Below are 25,500 nucleotides of genomic sequence, written 5' to 3' on the forward strand. Positions count from 1 at the left end.
TCATCCTCACAGAGAAATGAAGAGAATGAGGCAGTAGAAAAAAATGAGGCAAAAAGAGAGGAAAAAATTGCTGTTGAACGTGTAAATGAAAGTTGTTTTGAGTGCAAGTAAGTAAATGGAATGTTTTTTTTTCTTCCTGTTTGAATATTTCTTTAAACAAATTTATCCTTATCTCGCTGAACCATGAACAATATGATTTATGCGCAGAGTTGCCAAAAGTCGAAACATGAGACGCGAAGAATGAATATACCAGAGAAAGCTACGCTTGTTGAGATGGTATTGAAGGTTGCCATCATTTCTTCTTCCAGGGCCGAAGAATAAGTATAAGAGAGGCGGGATTGATCATGATGGCACGGATGTGGTGGACAATGGCGAGAATCTGGATCTGGCGGACTTGGACTTGTCTCAGTTGCGTCTGACGAAGAAGGATCTCGAGACACTGTCCAGCATCACGCCGGCGCTGTCAAAGCGCGTTCAAGATCAACTGTTGGCCAAGTTGCCGCCCAATCAAGCCAAGAAGCTCTCGCGCACGCTGTCAATGCAGAACAATGCGTCGCAAAGTGCTAATCAGAAGATTTACAAGAGGAGTTTGAGTGGCGGCAGAGATATCAGTGATGGGAAGCCAGATCTCATTAAAGACGTTACAGATTTGGGCGGAAAGGCCACAGATCTGGACAGAGACAGCATCTTCCGGCGCAGTTTGAGCAGAACGAGATACGACACTGGTGAGAAAGAGTCCAGAAGCTCCAGCAGATGCAGGGATTCACTCAGATCTTCCTACTCGAGTGACGCCAGTGATAAGTACAAGACCTACTCGCACTCGCCCTATTCGGACAACTTGACGGTGGACAGGAAGAGTGACTACGACAAGCCACCCTCACCGTACAGGTACTACGACACTCTGCCGCCCAGATCGTCTTGCATAAGCCCCACAAAAGAGCAATACGGACGCCCTCCGATTGGCGGCTGTCTCTCTCCTCCGCCTGTTCTCAGCTCTGACAACAGCGTCTTGAGGAGGAGATCGTCCCAGAGGCGGATTTCACGCTTCCTGCGTCCTGATTTCTTCGACACGCCGCGCGAGGAGAGCATCTACGTGGCAGACAAGGAGTCTCGCGATGCGGAATCGCAGAAGATTCTGCGCGAGATCAGGGAGAGGAGCCGCGAAAGGAGTCGTGACAGAGCGCTGGACTATGATCGCTACAAAAGGGAATCCAGTGAGGATCGCCTGACGTACTTCTCAGACAAATACACGCCGGAGGTTAGGAAGCATCTCGTCAATTGTCCGCAATACAACTCTGATCCCGTGGCGAATGCCCTGGATCTCATCAGTACGCGCAGGAGGAGTTTGTCGCGATCTCGTGATTTGTCAGAAGGTGCCAAAAGCTGTGACAGTGAGATCTCTCTCACAGACAGGATTCTCAATGAATTGCAGAACATTAGTCGCGCGAAGGCGGAGAATTCGATTGAAGAGCCACCAATCAAGACTAAAGTGAAGAAATCAAAATCGAAGTCTGATAGTTCTGAAAGAACCGGGGAGGAGAAGGTGAAGAAGCAGAAATCAAAGAGCAAAATTCCTGCCAAAGCAGATTCAAATCAATCCTGTTTGCCTGCCAATGAAATGGATCTCGTGAAGAATCTCACAGAGCAGATAAATTCAGTGAATCTCCTGCTGGAGAATCCGCCAAGTGAGGAGAAGACGAAGAAGGAATCAAAGTTAATGCGTCCCAAGTCTTATCCCAGCAAGGAGCCGGAGAAAGTGAAGAAAATCTCTCCGGATAAGAGCAAATTGGCACTTGTGAGTGAGCAAGAAGTGCTCAGAGAGGCTCAACAATTGCCCGTGCAGGAGGAGAAATCTCAGATGCGGCCCAAGAGCTTCCCCAACTCAAAATTGACACCCCCGAAGGAACTCAAGGAGTTCAAGAAGTCCATGGAAATCAATGGGAGCGCCCCAGTAGAGAAGATGTCGAAGAACAGTAAATCCCCGGTGGAATCTGGAAGCTCCACTGCCACGAAAACAACGAAGAAAGTCGTGAAGGTTGTGAAGAAGTCACCGCCAAAGCCCGAAAACGGTGAGAAGATGGAGAAGAGTCCTGTCAAACAGGAGGAGATCCGGGAGAAGTCGCCTGAGAAGAAGAGCAGGGGATTCTTATACAGCATTAGCCAGAAATTTGAGAAGCTGAAGGAGAATACGAAAGGCAAAGAGAAGAAGAATCCTACTAAATCCGTTGAGAAGTCCAAATCGAAGGAATGCGTGTTGAATGGGGGAGAGAACATCCCATCAACTGGGAATGCAGAGGAGATTCCTGTGGTGTTGGTGAAGAAGAAGAGATCAAAGACCACAGAAGGACTCGCTGAAGAGTCCCGTGCAGAGGACAAGAGTCAAGCTGCTAATAAACTCGACAGGAAGTCGAAGATTGATGCAATGATACGGAATCTGAGGGAGAGATCTGTGCCCAGAGGCTCAGGAATAACAGAATCTGGCCTGATAAAGCGGGCTGTGAGTGTGGAGGACATGCCAGGAGCCTTCAACAAGTGCAGCGTCAATCGCGTCTTGGGATTGTTCAAGAAGATCGAAAAGGAGAGTCAGGATGTGAATCGCGTGAGGAATACGAAGAGCATTGGAAATGTCGTGGGGCTTCAGGCGGAGATGAATGGCGTGAAGGAGAGACCCAAGTCCAGTGGCTTCGTGAGCAAGTTGAAGAAGACTTATCCATACACGGGAGCCAAGAGTGACACCATTGTGACCATAACGGAGGCTCTGCAGAAGCAACAGATAGGCAAGCAGGACAAAATGAATGGGAACACGAAGATTCCCATGAAATGTCTGCCCAATTGTCCGGAATGTGGCGAGGAGGCGAGTGCTGTTCAGGTCACGAAGAGGCATTCCAACGGAGACGCCATGGGACAGAGTATGGAGGAGAAGGAGCGCATCAGGAACAACAGGAAGGGTCTTATGCTGGACTTCACGAAGCTCGAGTGCTGTCCAGAAAGCAAAAGGCACTCAATGGTTGAGCCAAAGGTGACGAACTACACCAATAACAACTTGGCCAACCATTCCGCCGCGACAGAAATCAACCAGAATCATCTGCACACTCCCTCGTCGGACTACATGGCCAGTTACTCCTCAGATAGCCGGAGTCCCTATGATATCGACTGCGGCGCCTCGACCAGCACGTTCTTCTCGCCCACGGACGAGCCAGAGCTGTACTTTGATGACTGGTCAGTTTGCTCTGATGATCACCTGATTGTCAACTCTCCGCCGCCGCTCACGAAGCTCTCGCACAATCCAGTGCACGTGATTTCTCCGCAGCACAGCCATCCAGCGTCCGTGGAGAGCATCGTGGACCGCATTCGACGGAAGAGTTTCTACACGCGCTTCAATGAGAAGAAGCCCAAACGCGTAAGCACAATCGTGGGCCCCGCGGCCAAGGACTACTATCGCGACTCCACGTCGCGGTCCAAATCCCGTCCGCCGGAGTACATCAAGTCGCCCACAATAACCATTGGCGATCACTCACGCGGAGTTCACGAGTACTACAGGCCGCTGCGAATGCCCACGGACTCCACCACGTCCTCGTCAAGCAGCAGCAGCAAGCACAACTCGGCGCCGGTGAATGGTTATCGATCGGTAGACTTCCTGCCGCAGCGAGAGTATCTGCGGAGGCCCAACTACTCGGCGGATCTCGGCTATCAGGTGAAGAACACACCGGGCAACAGGAGCAGCCTCTATGGCGAGGGCAATTCCATCTACAGCACCTACAGCCCGAAGCGAAGAGTGTCCTATGCCAGCGGCGGACCCATTGACACCTACGCGACGCTGGGCAGGAAGTCTGCAGGCCTCCTCGTGGGCAAGTGCGTGGAGAATGGAGCCAATCCAAGGTTTCACTCTGAGAGCTTTTTCCAGGAAGAGAATGACATGTCCAAGGGGATATAATTTGCATAAGTGTGTTCATTAATACTTTTAGCATCCTGGCAAAATATTTGGAACCAAGTATCTTCCCCTTGGACATGATATCCTCCTCGGAAATGCATTGAATTTCCATTTAAGAACGGTTTTTCTATAGCTCAGTCTCTCTTCTTGCAGCAATAACTTCTACGTGAGGACATCCTCTGCTCTTCCCTCGCGCAGAAGTCCAACGACAAACATTTGATCGAAGCCACAGCATCAATTGGAGGTGATCTTCGGGCGCAATTGTTTCTGCATCTTCAAGCCGTGATTGCGAGAGCAAACATTCAAATAAGATTATGTCGATTCGACAAGTAAGCAAAAGAGAGAATACAGATTACAAAGAAGTACATTTACCACAGGAAATGTGGCAGAATGAGATTTAAAATACACACGAAGATATATTCTAAAGTGGATGAATTTTTAGGGACTGTTTATTCTTTTATAATGTTTTTTAGACAATTTGGGATATATTTGATGAGATTAAATGAAATTTGAACATGAGGATGCGTGAAAAGAACTTCCAAACAGATACTTTTTTATTCTTAGCCTCGTTTGTCCTCCTAAATGAGCGTTTCACACATCCCAAAAAAAAAACATTGGACAATTTTTATATGAGCGACCTTTTAACACTCTTTTTGTATACAAATCAGCAAGTTTTAAAGAGATTAACGAAAGGCAGTATCGCGCACAAGAGAAGGTGGTTGGGAATTTGTAGAATGATTAGAGAAAGAGAGAAGGAATAATTCAATAATATTGTTAACGTTTTTAGCGCAATTTTTCCCGCCTCTCAGCGCGAGAGGAGGAATAAATGTGTTGATGAAAAATAACTATATCTCCTAGTAAACTTAGCCAAGTGAGAAGTAATAAATGAAAGTCTTAGTGTCCTTACGAATCAAATGAATTGTTAATTTTAATCAATTTCTAATATCTATTGTAGAACAATTGGAAATGAGAAATAGAAATGCAATTGAAATTTTTGTAGTTTGTTGGAGATTGGCGGATGTTTTTTTCTTCTCAAATTAGTTTGAATCCTAGCCTTACAATTGATATGATTTATGCCAAGAGTGGAGGTGAGAAAAATCATGAAATTATTTATATACGTGTATATTATTTAAATAAACCAATATATACAGAATTAGAAAGCAGCAATTGGTATTAATTCACTTTGAGTTCTATTCAAATAACATTCGCCCATTGGATTTTGAAGTACTTTTGGATAAAACACACGAAGTTAACTTTATGGTAAGTAGAAAACTAAGTTCAAATTGAATTTTGTGAGTTTCTCAAACTACTTTTAGGTCTTTAGAAAATCAATTGACCAGCAAACAAAGAAAAATACTTGAAAGAATATTTGTTATATATTTAATCCAATCATTCTATCGATAGCAAAACTCTTCACAGCATTTATCAATTAGTGGCAATTAATGTGAAATAGACTGATTCATGTATTTTACTTAGTCTTCCCCAAACAAAAACATGACTTTGACCCCTAAAATTGTACTGTAGATCCGTTTATGTTTGTTTACTTCCACCTTTCAAGCATGCCAAAATGCTTGACAAATCACTAAACACTCTTAAATGCGAGGAATGCTCTTTACTCACAGTCACACTTATATGATCACATAACAATCTTATTGAGAATTGATAGCGAGAGAATTTCTTCCCTCAGAGTGAGTCAATTGAATCTGTATCGTGCATGTGGCAGTTTTCCGCCGAAGGCAAATTAATTAACACTCTCTGGACTGTAAATGTTCCCTCTCTCGCGTTGACAAACAGTTTTACTATTGGTTTTTGCTCACTCTCGAGCGTCTGCTGCGAACGATTTCTTCGTCTACCAGTGATATAAAGCCGAAGAGAAACTTAAAAGCTCCCTTAGTATTGTTCTATGCGCGGAAGTGAAGCACATACTCAGAAGTTCTCAGAAGAAAGTGCAGTGATTCTTTTGTGATGGCAGAGGAAAACCATTCAAATACAGTGAGTAGTTAAATACAATCGATTCACACTAATAATAATAAATTGATAGGTAATTAGCAAACAATTGATAAGCGTCAAGAGCACATAATAGGAACATTTTCAGTGAGATTGTGCATTATGCAATTTATTTGTGCAGTCGTCGTTGATAAAAAGCAACTGGTCGCATTCGCGCCAAAATGTTCGGAATTTCTTGGTTTCCGGGTTCAAAACCTTGAGTCACGTGATGTGATAATCCATTCCAAATTATGCTCTCACCAGCAGATTCCCATGGCCAATGCCTTGACCATCGGAGAAATGACGGAACCCACAGACAATCCCGCCCAGGATGTACCAGGGAAGAAAGGAATGGACATAACTTACGGGATTGACGATGTTCCGCCCTGGTATTTGTGCATCTTCCTCGCCATTCAGCACTACATGACCATGATTGGCGCCATTGTGTCTATTCCCTTCATCCTCACGCCGGCGTTGTGCATGGAGGATGAGAATCCCGCCCGTGGAATCATCATATCCACCATGATCTTCGTCACGGGATTAGTTACTTGGTTCCAGGTTGGTTTTTTTCTGCAAATTTTGTGCGATGAATTGACTTTCGCGCCACTTTTTGCAGGCCACGTGGGGATGTCGACTGCCAATTGTTCAGGGCGGGACAATTTCCTTTCTCGTGCCCACACTGGCGATCCTTCATTTGCCTCAGTGGCAGTGCCCAGCGCCCGAAGCCATGGCCATGATGTCGTTCGATGAGAAGGAAGAGATCTGGCAAGTGCGTATGAGGGAGCTTTCAGGGGCCATTGCAGTCGCTGCTCTCGTGCAAGTCATCATCGGCTACACAGGACTCGTGGAGCGCCTCATAAAGATCATCACGCCACTGACCATCGTGCCGACAGTGGGTCTTGTGGGACTCACACTCTTCGAGCACGCCGCCACCACGGCTTCCAAGCACTGGGGAATCGCCGTCGGCACAACAGCCATGCTCACGCTCTTCTCCCAAGTGATGGTGAACGTGAATATTCCTGTCGTGAAGTACCGCAAAGGACATGGCCTGGAAACTCGTCCCTTCGCCCTGTTCAAGCTCTTCCCCGTTCTGCTGACCATCGCCATCATGTGGGGCCTCTGTGGCCTCCTCACGCTCTTCAATGTCTTCGAGCCGGGCAATCAAGCTCGCACAGATGTGCGTCTTCGCGTCCTTACAGACGCTTCATGGTTCCGCGTGCCATATCCTGGCCAGTTTGGCGTCCCCACAGTCACTCTAGCCGGCGTCCTGGGCATGCTGGCCGGCGTCATTGCGTGCACAGTGGAGTCCGTCAGCTATTATCCCACAGTCTCCCGAATGTGCGGCGCCAAAGGCATTCCAGCGCACGCTCTGAATCGCGGCATCGGCGTCGAGGGCTTGGGAACGATGCTGGCCGGACTCTGGGGCAGTGGAAATGGCACCAACACATTTGGCGAGAACGTGGGCGCCATTGGGATCACGAAAGTGGGCAGTCGCAGAGTAATACAGTGGGCAGCGGCCATCATGATTGTTCAGGGTGTTGTAAGCAAGTTCGGAGCAGTGTTCATGATGATTCCTGATCCTGTTGTCGGCGGGATTTTCTGTGTCATGTTCGGTATGATTTGTGCGTTTGGGCTTGGAGCTCTGCAATACGTGGATCTGCAGTCAGCCAGAAATCTCTACATCCTGGGATTGTCTCTCTTCTTCCCGCTGGTTCTCTGCCAGTGGATTCAGAAACATCCCGGCGTCATCCAAACCGGAAATGAGACAGTCGATGCGACTTTGTCTGTCCTTTTGGGCACTTCTATCCTTGTGGGAGGCGTCATTGGATGCTTCCTGGATCACATCATTCCAGGAACAAGGGAAGAGCGTGGCGTCGCGGCGTGGGAGAAAGAAATTAACTCATTTTCCAACGATTCTCCACAGGATGGAAATGAAAATACGTCCTGTTCAACGTATGATTTTCCTTACGGCATGAATATCTTGAGGAAATGTCGATGGACATCTAAAATACCTTTCCTGCCCACTTATCGACCATCCTCAAAGAGGAATTAGAGACACAAATTAGACATGTACAATTTATATTAATCACTGATATAATAAAGTGTGGAAAAATTTTACCATGCTTGAGATCCAAAAGTCTTCCGACTCTTCGTGAGCTTTATCAACTCATGTGCAAAAAATTTTCCTGGGCGTTAACGAAGGAATTAATAAGACTGTCGCACAATTTCACTTTTTCTATGCACAGGTCACAAATGTCCTGCGGCCATCCGTCGTCTTGCTGGATCACATTTGGCAAAATTACATTCAGCATCTTAACAATGTCCTTTCGCCTGAAGATCGGCACCAACTGAATGGACGCATTCGTCTCGATCTTTTTACTGCACAGACGACACACATTGGCAAATACATCTTTTTCCTCCTCTGCATCTTCTTCGTCCTTCACCAAGTTCTCTTCTTCCAGCATTTCAAAATCCACCATGTCCGGATTGGTGTCTTCCAGATGATCTTCCTCGGCAATGAACATCTTCTCATTCAGGACTTTCATCTTGGTGAGTTTCGATGATGCTTCTGTCTCAGTTTCATCTCTACTCGATGCTTCCGGACTGTTTAGCAGCGCCTTCGGGACGAATTTCTCGATGTTTGACTTGAAGATTGTGGGAATGGGGATTTCCAGAGGGTGTGTTTGCTTCCGCAGTATCGTCTTCTTGGATCCGGGATAGAAACAGTGCGGTTCGAAATGGTCAGAGCAGATGAAGTACTTCACCAGCTTGATGAGTGGCTTGGAGAGTAGATCCTCGCGGCCGGCTGCCGTGAGCCACTTGTGGGCGCTGAAAGAGAGCAAGAGAGAGTTTGAGGAGGTGGAGATTTGGGGGTGGGAAGCGATGTGTGCTTACTATTCCTCGTATTTGGGGACGCCAAAGTAGGATGTTTTGCCCGATTTGTCATTCACTTGCCTGCAACCAAAGCCGCCACATAAATGCTCATCCATTGCGGAATCTGATACTCGGGAGTGTTTACTTACGAGTTGAAGCACGTCTTGGCGCAGCATCTTTTTGACATGGTGGGAAATCCACACTCAAAATCGCAAAAGAAATATGCTTTTTGTGCCTTGTATATTATCGAATAACTCATCGACGAAGTTCGAAAAGCCGAGACGAGCCGATCGCCAGTCGAGTGCCAGCCGAAAGTGTGTCACACACTGGAATGTCAGTCATTCGATGAAAATTTGTCCGAGTGAGTGCATTTGTGGAGTGATATTGCGAGTGAAAATTTACCTACAATTCCGTGTCTATTCATCCTGAAAACTGTGCAATTGTGCACTTTGATGCGTGAAGTGTGGTGTGTCAGTGCGAAAAGTAGCTAAATCGTGTGGGGGCGGGTGATAAAAGAGCGTGAGTCTGAGTGTTTCCGACACCGCGACATACCAAAAATTGCTAATGGCGGCCTAGAAAAGGGGGTGCTTCTCGCCTCTCTTTTTTCTCACATCTGCACCAGCGCCAGCAGACGCCTGTCTCGCTCTGCCACCGGCCAGCGGACACTCCAACTAGAAGTGCGTGGGATCGCAGCATCCGGCGCGCGATGGGGGACGATCAGTGGCTGAAGGAGGATGGCTATTTGAACGTTGACACGGAGTCAACGCACATCATCTACCATCCTCACCTCAATGTGATTCTCGTATTTACCAAGACTGGCGAGGTGAAAGTGATCGACGTGAATTCTGGCGTCATTCTGCAGTCTTGCTCCCTGGCAGGTCAGATAACACGCCATCCGAGACTCATCATCGCACTATCTTATCGCTCTTCTATATTGATCGTCTCTCTCCCTCTCTCGCCAACAGACAGCGACCGAGTCAGCGGACGGTACCTGCCGAAGCAGGACAAAGTGCTCCTGTGGAACGAGCAGAACATCGGCATCCGAGGCGACTATAACGGTGTCCTCCTGCTGGACACAATTCTCCAGACGCCCGTTAAGCAGAGCGATGACATCGTGCGCATTGAGCTGCTCTACTCCGAGGCTGTGCTCTTCCTGCAGTGCATCCAGAGTCTGGAGGAGAATGGCCTCGAAAACACGGCGGACGTGAGCAATGAGCTGATGAAGAAGATCATGGAAGCCCAGCTGCACGCCAAGAAGGGCATCAAAGCGCAAAAAGTACGACTTATTTTCATACAAGAGACGAATTTGTTTATGTAACTCTGTTTTTTCGCAGTGGAATATCATTTGTTTGGAATTGCCGCACTCTAGCCTGAAGATGGTGGCCAGCAATGTGCTGTATCAGCTGAAACGCCTCGATCGACACATTCCCGCTCTGGCGATTGCATCAGCAATCAATGAACGACTCACGGATCTCTTGATCGGTAGTCGTTTATTGGATTCGCTCACGGGTGGCAATGCTCAGCGCTGTCTCATGTTCTCCGAGGCGGCGCGCCGGCAAACGTTCGAGCAGTGGCCCCATATGGACTACAAGTGAGTGTCTGGTGGGATTCCGAAGAGGGTTGTATGTTTTACCTGTCAAAAATTGCTTTAAGGTGGGCTCTTCCGGACCAAATGGCGCAAGCAGGCTTCTATCATCAGCCTGGCGAATCTGGTGACGATCGTGCCATGTGCTTCACGTGTAGCGTGTGTCTTGTGTGTTGGGAGAAGACTGATGAGCCGTGGAGTGAGCATGAGCGCCATTCGCCAACCTGTCCATTCGTGAAAGGTGAATACACGCAGAATGTGCCGCTGTCCGTCACGTATGCCACGAGTCCTGCAATCACCACAAATGGCTTCAGTATTGTGTCACGCGGAGACGACAGGAATATCATCTGCACGGGAGAAGTGACTGGGGAAGTGAGTGTGTGGAATATCGAGAGGAATCTGAAGAAGATTCACAGCTTTCGCGTGAGCAATGAGGAGAATTTGATAAAGTCGCACAGTGTGTACGTGCTGCAGAAGTTCTCGAAGATTGACATTGAGCTGAATGCCATCGGGACGTACTATGCAGTGGATCTGTCGAGTGTTGCATGTGGGAGTGGATCAGTGATGATTGACGATCCAGTGGCGAAGAAAGTGCCACTTGGTGGGCGGCATAAGATGATTGGGACGAAGATTTGCTGTGGCATTGTGGCGAAGGGAAGTGAATTGAGCGGAAGTGACGTGAGAGGAGCGGAAATGGCGATGAATATTGAGAATCAGGCAAAGAGTAGTGAATATGGGATTGAGATACCGAGCAATTGCATGGAATTGGATGAGAGTGAGGAGGATGACGAGGAGCTCTTTCTCATACTCTATGACATTCTCGATAGTGATAAGGAGGCAATGTGTGACAAACCGCCGCCAGAGGAGCCAATAATTCTCGATGCAATTCAGCAAGGACAGGATGGTGGCGCGACGAAGAAGTCCTCGCTGAAGAGCATTGAGTTGCCAGATCGATCAGATGGTGAGGGATTGAAGATGTTTCCGGTGATGAGTGCAGGCGATGATTTGGATAATATTCCGGAGGATAAGGGCAAGACGACGGATCAGATACTTGAGGAGGACTTTTTCCTCGAGACGGCTTTTCTTCCGGGGAAATTTAAGGTGAAGACAACAGGAAATGGAACAATTGACTTTGGCGCTTCGCCGCCGGTGAAGAGCAGTGTAAAGTTACCCACGAAGAGTCACAAGGATGACATCAATTGTGTGCCTATTCAGTGCATTTCACTCAAATCGCTCGCCTCAGATTCGTATAGAATCACAGACATCATTCCATCACACGATGAGAAGTACCTGTTGGTGGTGCTGCGACAGCAAATGACAAGGAATTCACCCAAGGATGATGATATCATTGAGGAGCCTCTGGAGGTGGACGAGTGTGAGAAGATGGAGATAGGCGATGAGGATGTGACACCAAAGGGAAAGACGCAGAACTTCTGTCAAGTGGAGAACATGACGCAGTTGATTCTGTTCAAGATCCAAGAAGATGGCTTCCTCAATGAGACACCACACTGTGTCAGGCATTTGTTTGAGGACGCCACACCGCTGGAAATTTGCATGTTGCCCGGATATGAGACTGAGCGTAAGGCAAATGCCCAGGAGACGAAGGAGGGTGTCTTTGTGATGACATGCATTGATGGTACGTTGAAGCTCATTGCTCTTTCGACGCTGCGCACGATTTCTGAGGCGAGCATTGATGGTGTCAAGTTCGTCTCAGCAACGTATTGTAAGAGTCTGGAGAGAATGTGCGGATGCACTGAGAAGGGATCACTGCACTTTTACTCATTCTACGACATGGAAGCGGATTCTGGGGATGAGCATGATGAGCACAACACGACGTTCATCATCTCGGACTCGTCGCTGTCGGATGATTCGGTGGTGTCGGACGTGAGTGGTGTGACGCACACTAAGAAGACGGGTAGTAGTGACTCGACGGCACCGTCAACATCCACAGCGGGCTATTCGGCAAGTCACCAGACGGACGCGAGCACGAACTTGATTGCCCACAAGAGTGACTTGACGATGAACGATCTCAAGCTTGCGTACGCGCTCACGGAGTTCGACGAGATGCTGACGCCCTACACCGCAGAAGTCCCAGTGTGCTGGAGTGAACTGGTGCAGGCCCAGAAGGTGCGACGGCATCCGCAGCATCTGAAGCCTGGCGATGATACTCATCTTACCAAGACGTGGCGGTTGCACAATGACGCGTGAGTTACTGTTAAATTCACTGGCTAGATTAATGGGATAATTGACTGTGATCTCTTGCAGGACAACCTGGGATGAGCACTTGATTGAGTTGTGTCTTCCGAAGCAAGCATCTCTGGGACATATTGACTTCAAATTCAATCTCTATCAGCAGTGTAGCAATCCGCCGGCTATTCAGATCACGCTCCTCAAGCAATTCTCTAGTGGTTTTGGGTACCGAATGAAGGCGCCGTCGACGAATGTCGGAAATGCGCCGGTTGATGAGAATATTGAGTTCAACTTGAACTCTTCGGAGAATCCTGTGCTGAGTGTGGAATATCTGCAAACGCACAATGCTGAAATCCTTGCTGGGCCCATTGAGTTGTCGTCGTGCATGGATTTGAGTGAACAAAGTGGAACCGTGACACTCACGAGTCCAAAGTTGTTCAGGACAAAAGGTCGTAATTACTTGATACACATCAAAACGATGAATGATCCGTCCAAAGATAGTCAGGGAAAAACACGAGGTGAGTATAAGTAATGCTCATGATATATTTTGAATTTATTTTCTCTTATTTTACACACAACATGAAGAAAAATGTATTTTTTCTCTCTGCATTGATACAAAATATGGCAATAAATGAAATTTTCTGTTTTTAGTGCCGGTTAGAAAAAAAGGTATCTTACGCTACCTGTCATTTCCCAATCATGAAACACGTAGTAAAAGTAAAAAAGCGTCAAATGAGAATTCATTTTTCCAAGAAAAATCATCAAAAAAGTCAGATAAAAATTCCTACTACATAGGTAATAAACTACAGTCCGCATGGTTGGAGTATTTTATTTATATTATTTATTAAACACCAAAAAAAAAGAGAATTTTGATTGAATGTCTGGATAGTTTCTACATAATATCGAGAATTCAATTGAAATTCTTTTTGACGATAAACATGGGAAATGTGAAGAGTTATCATTTGATAGTTGTGTGTGTGAAATTGTGTAACAAAAAGAAAATATCAAGCGATGGCTCTGCACATTCCCCAGAACTTTATAGTTTGATATTAACCATCAGAGAAAATGTACCTTAATCTTGTTAACTGTAGATGTTTGGTATAAAGTTTTCTCTTTGGAAATGGGCTAAAGTAGACGAAGATTCTTGAGAAGTCGCACAATTTGTCGATCATTGATCGTTGTGGAAGATTGTCTCAAATGATATTTGACGCTGTACAGATCTTCTGCTGCGATCGTGATTGGATTTGTTGTAATATAATTGCAATATATTGAATAGGTGGAGTGGAGGAAATGTGAATATTGACGGTGCTCCTCGTTTTTTAGGGTGTGACTGGCTGCATGAGATATCGATTACGGTGCGCAGCACAAATCCAATGTGCCGAATGGTGAGTGAGCGATCACAGCGAAGTGCAATGCTTGAGAGCAATGGCTTTCTCGTGAATCTACTGAAGATGGCATGCGACTCGAGTGCTCCGATGACACAGAACATATCATTGGACATAATCTTGTGGATTGTGTCGATACGAATGGCACGATATCGGTCACCAAGGAATACGGAGAGTACGTTTCCTGATGTGCACTCACTGCAGAAAGACTGTATAAAGATAATGGAGATGCATTTGAGTGACTTTATCAAGAATTGCATTCTGTACGGAAACAGGAGTGTGGCTCACAAATGCGTGAAGATTATCCTTGTGACACTAGAGTGAGTGAAATGGTGATTTTGTCAAGGAAAATATGTGATTAATTCTTTTGTAATCCTTTCAGGGGTGCCCACAATATGAAGTACAAGAAAGCACCAAATTCGACATTTGAAGAGGCACTAAAGAATGGCATTCTCAAGTGTTTCCCTCACTTGACCAACATCAAGTATGCGGGATCTCTGAGATGGTTCACACTGATGATTTGTGGCACATCCAATCTGGAGTCTTATGACTTCATTGCTAATGAATGTCTAAGACTTTTGTTGAGTGTGGCCAAGGAGATGAGCAACAGATTCAATCCTTATTCATCACTATTGCGATCGCGCTTTGGATTGTATGGAATGCCCTTCGAATTGGAGTTGTTTGATGCTGATTTGCCGACATCCGCTAAATATGCTTCACTCCCAACAACATTTGCCAGCATAATAAAGTCCGCCACGTCTCAAGGATCTTCGCAGGGTGGCATGGATCTCAAGAATTTCTTTGCCAATGATGGCTCGGAGTTGAAGATGTTGCCATTTCACATGCGCAAGCGAGGAATTGGGAATCAGTTGAAAGGATTGCTGGAGGTCGAACCACTTCACTATGTTTGTGTGTCGGCGTCTGAGGCAACAAGACTGGAGAATATGGACTCAATTTCGGCTGCTCAGGCGACTTTTGAGACACCAACGGTGAATAATGTGGAGCAGATGCCCAATGATACGTCTAAGAGCAAGGAAGCGAATGGTGCGAAGCAGGAAAATGGCATTGACGATGCAATGATGGTGGTGAAGAATAATTTTGTGGACAAGATCTTCTATTCGGCACTGAAGAAGCACAAGATCAAGGAGTCCACGCAGAAGATGTACGCTGATGTGATGGCGAGTGTGTCACAGGCGAAGGACCAGATAATGGATCCACTGAAGTCCATGAAGGACATGAAGAAGCTGGTGAAGATCCTCAAGATCGACATGGGCAATGACTTTGGCGGTGTGGATGTGGAGATGGACTCGCAGTATGTGGATGGCAGAACGAAGATGAAGGTGTTGGCGGAGAAGATGCAACAGTACATGGATGAGACAGAGGAGAGTAACAGCATGTTGCCATGGCACAAATTGCTGAGTTTGCCGCCGAAGCAGATGATTGTGATTGATCGAATGCACTCTGGAGCACGACGATATGTTGTGCTGGACTTTGGCATGCCGATAATGCTGACGGATTTGGTAATTCCCGCTTGTGAGGATCTCGTGTCACTGTTCATTGATATTTGGTGCTTTGAGGAGGAGTCGGACAGTATTCGTCTGGCTGTGTCTTCGGACATTGGATCGAAAACTCTGGTGCTAAGCGATCTGCAGCCACCACCTGTGTTCCGGTACATGAAGATCACTATCACTGGTAGATATGGAATGTCAGCGACTAGATGCAAAATCCCGATTGGCACTTTCTTCGGTCATGCCATTGTCATGGAGTCTGAGAGCTATGCTGATCCTCTGTCAAAGTACCTGAGGACAAAGACATCAAATCTGCCGGCTCAGCTGAAGATTCTCCATTCGCTCTTCGAGGATGTTCACTGTCGATACAGCTTGGCGAGCAGCAAGTTGGTTGAATTGCTGGATCCTCTGCTCACCAGTGATGCTTCAAACATGTCCCACATGCAAGCATATCTCTATCAGAAGAAGGACTGTGATGACTCTCTTGCGGATCACTCAAAGATCATCAACATCTATGATGACTGCATCTCCTTCCAGCACCAATTGAATGTGATTAAGAACGTTATTACGCGCCTTGAGGGCGCCATGGAGGAGAATGTTGTGGATCCCAGAGAGGCGCCTCGTCTGGCCATGTCGGACATCTGCACGGACAAACTGAGAGTGCTGAGTGAGTGTCTGATCGAGGCACTGCTGCACTTTGTCGTGGAGTTCGGCACAATTAACTCCAGCGCCATTTCTGTGGCCTTCAATCAACAGGCTTGTGAGACAATCTTCAACAATATCGTGATCTCTAGTGATACTCACATGCAACTGGCCACGTGCTCGTTCCTCGTGAAAATGTGCTGCTTCGAGCCGTGGTGGGGAGACTTTATCGCCAACATCTTCACCGTGTGGTACTCTTCGCAGAACAGTCGAATCTTTCCGCAGGACAGAGTCTTCTTCCTGCTCACTTATCTGGGTAGGAAGAGCATCACAATGGGCTCGTGTCGTGTCACTGTGATTGATGCTGTTCTCAAGACGCTGGCTAAATTCCTGGCTCCGCTGTCCAGCAACTTTCAAATGGAGTTTTCCACGGAGGAGAATCAAGAGGGAAGAAATGACTTCTGCCACTGGGCGAGTACAGATCTTCAACTGATTGGATGGCTTCTTCTCTTCCTCTCCGTTTGTCTTGATGACTGTGGTGACAAGAAGGATCAATCTTCGGCGCGATGGGACTTTATGTCCAGCGAAGTGGACATGAGTCGTGCTAAAAGTCAAGGATCGGGAAATACGAGACTCTTCACGCGCTCATTCAAGAAGAGATTCTATCAGAATAAGATTCCCAGTTCGAATTACACAAATGACTCACTGTCGCTAGCGCACAACACTTTTCATATGCAGGGTCAGATGATGCCGTCATTTAATGTGCACGATTCGACTTTCAAGGACATATTCATGAAGAAGTCGAATCAAGGAAAGACTTTTCCCACTTATCTGATTGATGCATCGTCTAAAGTGAAGTTCAAGATGTCCAAAGCCACTGTAGCGGCGTCCACATCGGCGCCGGCATCGTCAACATCCAGTACGAGTCAGGGAGCGACGCCCACAACACCAGCTTCCACTCCTCTGCCGCCGGTGGTGATCAAGGATTCTCTCCTGGATGCCAATGAGTCACCATTCGAGCGAGCATTGCGATCTATCAAGCCTCAGAATACGATAATTGTTATTCGGGGACTGATTGGACTTATTCTGGGCATGGACTTCACGTGTAATATGGATCTCTTCCTGCTCGCGTGCAAGATCATTGCTCGTCTGGTGTCTTCGTGTCGCTCGACAATTCAGCTGTCGAAGATCATCACGCCAGCTCAGTTGCAGCAACTGATCAGGATTGCCGTGTGGGAGGATCAGCAGCAGCCGTGGGCAATTCACGCCATCACATGTCTTCTGCAGGACATCCTTGAGACGGACAGGAACTTCAAGTGTGACATGGAGGAGAGCTTCAGCGGTGGCACGCCGATGGAGTTGGCCACTGTGGATAGTGGATCGATGGACGATTCGCTCGACTTGGCCGTGGACAATGACGTGATGCAGTGCGTGTTGGCGAAGATTGAGACAATGCAGAGTTCCACAGTGAATAAGGATGCACCATATGCGGATGGTGAGTATTGTAAGCCTTGTTTTGTACTTCTGCAACATGGTTTAATGGTCTTTTCTCTTCAGCTCTGAAGACAAAACTTCCATCGCTGATGGAGTGTGAAGATGCTGAGATGGAGGATCTTCTAGATGACATCTTTGACCATGGGAAAAATCTTGTGGGCAGGAAAGATGGTACGAATCAGAATCGATCTGCTTTCGCTGTGAGCTACAGGTAAATTTGTAATTCTCTTCCTGTGAAACCTGAGAGATTGAGTGATATCATTATTTCAGGTCCTTCTTCTCGAGGAGTGTTTCTTGTGCCATGGACGCCAGGCTTGAGTATGGACTTGAGAGCAACATAGAGATTGCCTTGCGACGGTTATCAATGGCAGCCTCGCTGAATCTCTTCGCGAATTGGCCGCCAGTACCGACAGAGGGAGAACTGTTTGAGGCAACTGTGGATCTTCCATCCTGGCCAGATCAAATCATCCAGGCGTGGTCATGTCCGGAGTACACGCAAGGCTATCCCACGCAGATCATGCTGATTCTCGTCTTTGACAACATCTTCTCGGACTTCCATGAGTCGTGGCTGAATCTGGAGCAAGTGCTGCAAATGTGGTTGACACTCAATGGCGAGTTGGGTGACAAAACGCCAACGGGCAATTTCATGGCCATGGAAGCGCCGAGAATCCCGTTCGGCAGGAATGCCATTCAGGGTCTCCTGTCGGCTCTGTCGTGGCATCCAAATATCAAGTTGCGCGCCTGGTGCTTGGGCTTCCAGTGCCTCGCGCTCGCTTGTAACACTAACAACTTTGACTGGCTGAGTGCAGAATACACTACGGAGGATCTCAATCAGAGCCACTACACGCGGATGGGAACGTTTATCGTGAACAATCAGAACTTTGAGAAGATGCTACTGAGATTCTTCTCCGGTAGTGACATGTGCTCATCTGTATTTGATGTCAGCCGATGCGTAAGTTGTGCGGTGTTTTGCTTTCTTTTTCAATCGCCATAAATGTTTTTGTGTTTTTCAGTCTGGCCCAACAGCCTGTAAACTTCTTCATGAATTGTTCAAGCGACTGGAGGTGCAAACTGAGAAGTGTAATACGAAGAGGAAGCTCAAGGAGACACTTTTGAGGGTGCTACAGAGTCTGATTCAACCAAATGGTGCAATTGCAAACCAGCAAGGTCCAATTGATGCTCAAAATCAACTTATCAAAGAGCTCATTTCCTATCAATACGAAAAGACTGATTTAGGAATTGCCATGAGTATCATCGAGAGTGTCTGTAAGTTATTTATAGTGGATATTCTGAGTAACTTGTATTGATTTGGAATTTATTGATTTGTTGCAGCCTTCCTTGTGTACAATAACATCTCAAACACGGAGAAGATGTACTGTCAGAAGACAACGGACAGCAGCAAGAATTACAATGCTTTCGGGAATTTATTTGCCACTGTTCTGGGTCCGGAGAATACATCGAAGACAAAGACAGTGTCTGATAATTCGCTGCTGGTTAACCTGCTGAAATTGTCTACGATTCTCGTGCAGACAGCTCTGCCACGAGAAGGAGATGAGGCAAGTGGAAGCAGTGATGGACTGAGTGAGTCCTTCGAGAGTCAGACAGATGAGATAAAGGCGGAACAGCAGAACAATGAGCAAAACCGAGTGAAGGTGGCTTGTGTGGCTGACACTGTGCTGCAACACTATCCGACAATGACTCGTCTGCTGGGCTCTCTGTCTCACTGCTCAAGTTCCTCCTTTGCCCTCTTGGCGGCCTCAGCGATGTACTCTAGCGTAAATCCGCTGGATACCAACAGTGCTTTTGGGGAGCCTCAAACTGTGGCGGATGCGGTGTTTCAACTGCTGATGTTGCTGAGCAAGAAAGCTTCTCAGCCTGTACTGGTGGTGAAGCCAATATATCTCTTCTTAAACACAACTTTCCGGCAAGCACTGCCGAAATTGCAACTCTCTGAGCCCTTCCTGTGGTTCATCTTGCGCGTCCTGGACTCACCGGCCACTGTGGCGATTTTCACGGAGATGGGAGGCATCAAGGTGCTGTGTCACAGTCTCGTGCGGAGTAATCGTGCGATGGTGAACATGCAACCAGGACTTGTGTCCATGATTATGCAGCATCTGACGCCAAATATCGCGCCGGTGAGCAATTCGGCGGGCTCGTCTAATGGCACAAAGAAGAGCACACAGGCGAATGTGAAGTCTGTGGATGGTCTCATCAACTTTGCCCCCTTCTGCAGCATTTCTTCGGACATTTCCACTGCCCAGCAGGCGGACGTGCTCATCCAGATACCCACACCATCTCATCGACGGGCCAGAACGGCTGCCTGGAACTACATGTTCTATCCGAATGAGTCCTATGTCGACCTCACTATCACATTTCCCACGGCGGTGCTGCTGTATGAGATTCAACTACAGCCACATTTGCTCTCTCTGGCTTCCTGCCCATATGCCGTAGCAGTGGAGATAACGCGGGACAACTCCATGCCACCGATTCCCATCTCACAGCCCATGCCGACTGTGGGCTTGACATGTATCCGATTAAAGCTGAATCAGCCAGAAATTGCCACGAGCATCGTTCTGAGGCTATATCGTCCGCGCGACAGCTCAAATATCGGTCTCACACAGATCTCAATCTATGGCACAACCACATTCAGTGACATTAACAAGTCGGCAATGCTGGGCGATCAGTTGATGGATGAGGAGAACTTGGCCAAATCCAGTCTCGGTTGGTTGCGCGTTCTGGCGCGATGCTTCAGTGTGGCGACATTCAAAACCGAAGACAATATATCAAATGCTGTGATCTCAGCGGCGGCCAACTTCCCAGACTTCCTGGAGGCGTGTTGCTCACTCCTCAATGTGGCGCCACAAACGTCCACAATTGCGCTGCAGAATCTGGAGACGGTGTTACTGAAACTGGGACTGTACAACAAGGATTTGGGCCTGCGTCTCATCAACATTCTGCTGAAGAATACAGTGCCGCAATGTTTGAAGCTCTGCAATGACTCAGTGTCGGATCTGCTGTTTGATTTGTGTGTGCACGAGGATGAATTCACGAGAGATCGCGTTGAAGCTATGGTGAATTGGGTGCAGACGCTGTACGATAGCATCTACGAGAATCTCGTTCATCCCACAAATCCATACAGTGGCTTCATAAAATGCCTGGCTTCGATTCTCTGGACGGTGCACACGAAACAATTGGCGCCGAATCTGGAGGGTTTGATCACGAAGGAACTCTTCCAGTCTGTGTACAAGTGGACACTCATCCTAGACAATAGTGAACCACTTAAGAAGGCCTTTGATGCGATGCTGTGTTCAATTTGCTACATCAGACCGGAGATGTTTCCACTTCTCTTGCGGCGGATGAATGTTCTCGTGCCAAATTTGTCGACGGATCTCGAGGCGTGCATTTCGGATGATCGGAAAGACACTGGAATGACGGATGACACGAAGCAGGAGGAGTCAGACACAGCAGAGTGGTACAGTCATCTGGTGATTGAGGATATTTCGGAGTTGAATCTATCGAAGAGTCAATTGTCGACAATCGCTCTCGCTTGTCAATCACTTTTGGCCACACTTCAGCTTCTGGATTCAGGTCTTCCGCGCCTCCTAACTTCAGTGATTCTGGAGTTTTGTCACAAAATCTCAAACAACACTACTGCTGCTGCTGCTGAGGGTGAGACATCGGAGCAGCCAATGGAGACTTCATGCCTCACAGATTCGGCCAAAGTGGAGAGCACGAGGACAGAGGGCCGCACAAAGAAGTATCCAATGGTCAATGTGCCAATGTGCGCTGAGATACTCAACTTCTTCTCTGAGGTATGCACCGAGGGATGCATGAGAGATTGGCTGGGATCATTCGAGGGGTCGGTGTTCTGGAAGCCACTGCTGGACATTCTCTGCAACATTCGACCGCTGAATGCTGAAGGACAGATTGAGACGAACTTTTCCTACCTCGAGGACAGCATGATAAAGTTCCTGTCTAAGGTGACGGCGTGTCATCCGAAGAATCAAGACACGCTCACCGTGATTCTCATATCTGTGATCAGGAAGCCCACAACGGGGGGTAAGAACTTCAAGCAGAGTATCTCGGGATTCACGCGTCGACTGGTACTGCAACTGCTGCTGGAGAGTGAGAGAATTCTCATTTCGGTGCACAGCGATATGTCGCTGCATCGCTGTGAGAATGGCAACATCTTGATTAGCAATCATCCATCGAGGCGACCAAATGCTCACAATCTGCTATTCCTCATGAGCACTCACACGAAGTGCCAGGAGATCCTGGAGAGTTGCATCACTGTCTTCTCCAATATGATGCCCAACACGCAAAGCGGCGACTGGAGAGTGGTGAATGTGGAGCAGTTCAACCCCTCGACATCTCACGCGACTGGCAACGGATCGTCCAGCAGCAATGGTACGTCCACGGGCGGTCAGAACAGCTCGAGCAACGGCAAGTACTCGTCGAAGAATGACTTGTTCGAGATCGCTCTGGGGCAGGGATTGGAGGTGTTGAGTGTCGCCGCGGGAGTCACGGCCAAGGACAAGAGACTCAAGGATGTGCGGAATCAGGCTGCTGCCATGAAGGCCAAAGAGTTACTTCCACTTTTGCGTAAGTTTCCTTGTGAATCTTAGAAGAAACTCCCAGTGAATTTACATTGTCTTTCTTTCAGGACTGCGAAATGACGACTCTCTGAATACCAATCAGATGAACAATTGTGCTCAACTCATGCACACAGCATGTCCAGGAGTCATTCTCACATCTGACACGACAGTTTCGCAAATCCTCGCCATGCTTCACTCTTCTGGCGTCTCTCTCTCAACTCCCTGCATCAGTTTGAATCTTGTACAGGGTAGAAAACAACCGGACGACATCAGTGATGACAGTCTTATCAAAGCATCGGACTTTGAACCTCTTCCATCACCGCTGCAGATTTTCTCCAGCCACGGAGGATTGTCTCTACTGGCTCACTACTTACCAACGGTGTATCCAGACACACCGAAATCGAATGCTGTTCATCAGGAGAAAGACAAGAGTCCTCCGGCGAGTGAGTGGGTAAAGGTGGAAGCGAATGATGACATCTATGAGGATTTGGATGATGGAATGGCAGAGCAAGGATCAAAATTGCCTGCTATTTCATCTGTTCCGCAACACTCGTTGTCAGCATTTGGCCTCTTCCTCCGCTTACCACCTTACTCGGATGTCCTGCTGAGGGACAAGACTCGCGCTCAGTGCCTCCTTAGGCTTGTCCTCGGAGTCACGGGCGACGGGGAAGGAAGTGAGTGTGCAGAATGTCTTCAGGGCGATTAGAATGAGAGTTTATTTCTATTTCTACTTTAAACAGATGAAATCTACAGTCTGTCCTTGGCTTCTACCCTCCCGACGCTACCTTTTGAGGTGTTTCGTCAACTCCTGGACAGCTCACCGCTCACAACCGACGATGGGGTGTTGCTGAGACGTATGGTGATCGAAGTGGGTGCCATAAATCTCGTCCTGAGCTGCCTCAGTATCTTCACACATCATTCGCAAGGCGGACCGCCGCCTTGTGTGGACAGTTCAGCAGCTGTCACTGTCGCTCTACCACCACAGGATGCGCCTGCGAATCAGCAGAAGTCCTCAACGCCAACTGGCAACGCTGTCGGTGGAGAGGAGAATCTGACGTCAGATGACAAGAGTCATGTGTACTGGGCGAAGGGAACGGGATTCGGCACTGGATCCACTCAGCAATCGTGGGATGTGGAGCAGGCGCTGCTTAGGCAGAAGAACGAAGAGGAGCATGTAACTGTGCTGCTGCAAGCACTCTCGAGCTACATTAATCCGGGCGATAAGATTCCACAGGGGATCAGCGATGAGACGTCTTTTCATGAGACCGCCGACATCACGTCGGAATTGCCACCGATCTTCTTTGACCTGCTGCAGCAATCCTGCCTCATTCCAGCACTGTGTTCATACTTGAGGAATGATTCTGGTGAGATATAGAAGACTTTTTATTAATGTTTTGGGAATGAAGGCAGTAATTTGTGCTTGTCTCTTGCAGTTTTGGACATTACTCGCCATATTCCACTATACAGGGCTATTTTGCAACTTTTGAGAGCTATTGCTTTATCCAATCAACTTGTTACGCTTCTCCTGCCACAGCACACTGAGAATGGGAACAGTATCTCCATCGCTATGCTCCTGTCCAACATGAAGAGTTGCGTGGACACTTATGCCAGTCGGCTCAAGTGAGTACAAAATTTTGTATGTGAAAGAAGTTGAATGATTCTAACACGATTCTTGTGATACACAGATTCAATAAGAAAACGAGTGCCAAGGGACGGGTTTTCGTGTCTTGTGTCGATGAGGGTGATGACGAGGGACTTGCACTGCTGATTCCTGATATTCAGGACACAACTTTTCTCGTTTTGAGAGCCACAAATGCCGATAAATTGCCCTCCGCCATCGATAACTGTCCGAGTCCTGAGCGTCCAATGGCACGATCAATTGAACAGCGCTACATGGAGATTATGAAGAAGCTGCAATTTGGTGAGTTGTGGTGTAACAAAAAGGGTGGATGATGCAACAGGATGCTGATTTTATTTACTGCTCTTTGTAGACACCTTCGAAATGATCACGGACACGGAGAATGGATATCGTTTTGTGGTATCTTATCACTTTGAGAGCAACATGCGAATGTCTGGCGATCGATATCATCCTGTTCGCGTGAAGCGTCTCGCTCAGGAGACTGTGACGCTGTCAACGAGCCTCCCTCTGTCGTACAGCAGCTCTGTGTTCGTACGCTGTGACACTGATCGCCTGGACGTGATGAAGGTGCTGATCACTGGTCCAGCAGACACGCCATATGCCAACGGATGCTTCGAGTTTGACGTGTTTTTCCCACCGGATTACCCGAATTCGCCCATGATGATTAACCTGGAGACAACGGGTCGCCACACAGTGAGATTCAATCCCAATTTATACAATGACGGGAAAGTGTGTCTGTCTGTTCTCAACACTTGGCATGGACGACCAGAGGAGAAGTGGAATGCTCAGACGTCCAGTTTTCTGCAGGTGAGAAGAATCTCTCTGGATTAGGTTGGAAGTGGGGGATAACTAATGACTTTCCTTCCTTCCTTTAGGTTCTCGTGTCGATTCAGAGTCTGATCCTCGTGCCAGAGCCATATTTCAATGAGCCTGGCTTCGAGAGGAGTCGCGGAACGCCGAGTGGAACACACAGCTCGCGTGAATACAACAGCAACATCTACCAAGCGTGTGTTCGGTGGGCGATGCTGGAGCAGATCAAGAATCCCAATCCTTGCTTCAAAGAGGTGAGAAGAATCGAGCTATCCTCATTGATTGATGTCAGACTGACCAGAGCGATCGTCTTTCAGGTTATTCACATGCACTTCTGGCTGAAGAGGAACGAGATTTGCACGCAAATCGAGAAGTGGATCGAGGAGTTGTCGAAGCCACAGTATTCTGAGCGCAATGGTCGCAACATATCGTTCAATTCGATGGTGTTGAGGCGTCAGTATCGGCACTTGCGCGAGGAACTGGCCAATCTGCCGACGCCCGAGGGCCTGGAGGATCTCGAGCGGCCCTTCATGGCCACCATGCCCACGAGTCCGAAGGCCAGCGAGTGCGGCACGAGCGGCTGCACGTCTTCAGCGTCACCCACGCAAATCCCGCCGCTGCAGGCGATGGAGACGGCCGTGTCCAGCGACACGACACTGTCGGATCTCATGGATGAGGATGAAAATCCGGGACTGGGGTAAATGTTGATTTTATTATTGCGGTGAGTGATAAATTATTCTTTTTGTTGAAATCACGATGAGAGAGAAAAACTGATTTAGAGAATGTGAAGGAGAAAAATTGCTGGGGTGGAAAACCAAAGTTCATTCATATATTTTGATAAATATCTCTTCGTTTCTCCAT

General features: G+C 47.6%; 4 protein-coding genes across 9 annotated transcripts in view; 3 read left to right on the plus strand and 1 right to left on the minus strand.

Moving 5' to 3' along the window:
• LOC132258685 (serine-rich adhesin for platelets) overlaps positions 1-5,091 on the plus strand; it is a 38,383-nt gene extending 33,292 nt beyond the window's left edge. For 3 of the 4 annotated variants that reach the window (XM_059756101.1, XM_059756104.1, XM_059756103.1), the window contains 2 exons: positions 309-3,879; positions 4,085-5,091. In XM_059756101.1, the coding sequence (XP_059612084.1) occupies positions 309-3,879; positions 4,085-4,151 (3,638 nt within the window). In that variant the 3' untranslated portion in view covers positions 4,152-5,091. The remainder of the gene's footprint in view (positions 1-308; positions 3,880-4,084) is intronic. The other variant, XM_059756102.1, reaches the window with a different exon arrangement.
• Positions 5,092-5,563: 472 nt separating this feature from the next.
• LOC132258688 (solute carrier family 23 member 2) lies at positions 5,564-7,993 on the plus strand. Of its 3 annotated transcripts, none has more exons than XM_059756110.1 (3): positions 5,564-5,923; positions 6,182-6,475; positions 6,534-7,993. In XM_059756110.1, the coding sequence occupies exons 1-3, from the start codon at positions 5,897-5,899 to the stop codon at positions 7,968-7,970; spliced, it is 1,758 nt and encodes a 585-aa protein (XP_059612093.1). In that variant the 5' UTR covers positions 5,564-5,896; the 3' UTR covers positions 7,971-7,993. The 3 variants fall into 3 exon arrangements, with proteins under 3 accessions (XP_059612093.1, XP_059612094.1, XP_059612092.1); XM_059756111.1 differs by having other exon boundaries at positions 6,185-6,475; XM_059756109.1 differs by having other exon boundaries at positions 5,808-6,475.
• LOC132258696 (uncharacterized) lies at positions 7,986-9,033 on the minus strand. Its single transcript, XM_059756122.1, has 3 exons — positions 8,941-9,033; positions 8,813-8,872; positions 7,986-8,746 (listed from the first exon to the last, which is right to left on the minus strand). The coding sequence occupies exons 1-3, from the start codon at positions 8,976-8,978 to the stop codon at positions 8,080-8,082; spliced, it is 765 nt and encodes a 254-aa protein (XP_059612105.1). The 5' UTR covers positions 8,979-9,033; the 3' UTR covers positions 7,986-8,079.
• A 464-nt stretch (positions 9,034-9,497) lies between these two features.
• Positions 9,498-25,344, plus strand: LOC132258684 (baculoviral IAP repeat-containing protein 6). The gene is made up of 18 exons (XM_059756100.1): positions 9,498-9,669; positions 9,757-10,067; positions 10,126-10,382; positions 10,445-12,580; positions 12,642-13,084; positions 13,890-14,271; positions 14,334-17,596; positions 17,659-17,806; positions 17,866-18,547; positions 18,609-18,861; positions 18,928-22,197; positions 22,259-22,864; positions 22,931-23,554; positions 23,624-23,810; positions 23,876-24,111; positions 24,182-24,636; positions 24,705-24,893; positions 24,957-25,344. Exons 1-18 carry the CDS (start codon positions 9,498-9,500, stop codon positions 25,338-25,340), a joined length of 13,998 nt encoding a protein of 4,665 aa, XP_059612083.1. The 3' UTR covers positions 25,341-25,344.
• The last annotated feature ends 156 nt before the right edge of the window (positions 25,345-25,500 follow it).

Source organism: Phlebotomus argentipes, unplaced genomic scaffold (genome assembly GCF_947086385.1).
Source record: "Phlebotomus argentipes unplaced genomic scaffold, Phlebotomus argentipes genome assembly scaffold_4, whole genome shotgun sequence".
Lineage (NCBI taxonomy): Eukaryota > Metazoa > Arthropoda > Insecta > Diptera > Psychodidae > Phlebotomus > Phlebotomus argentipes.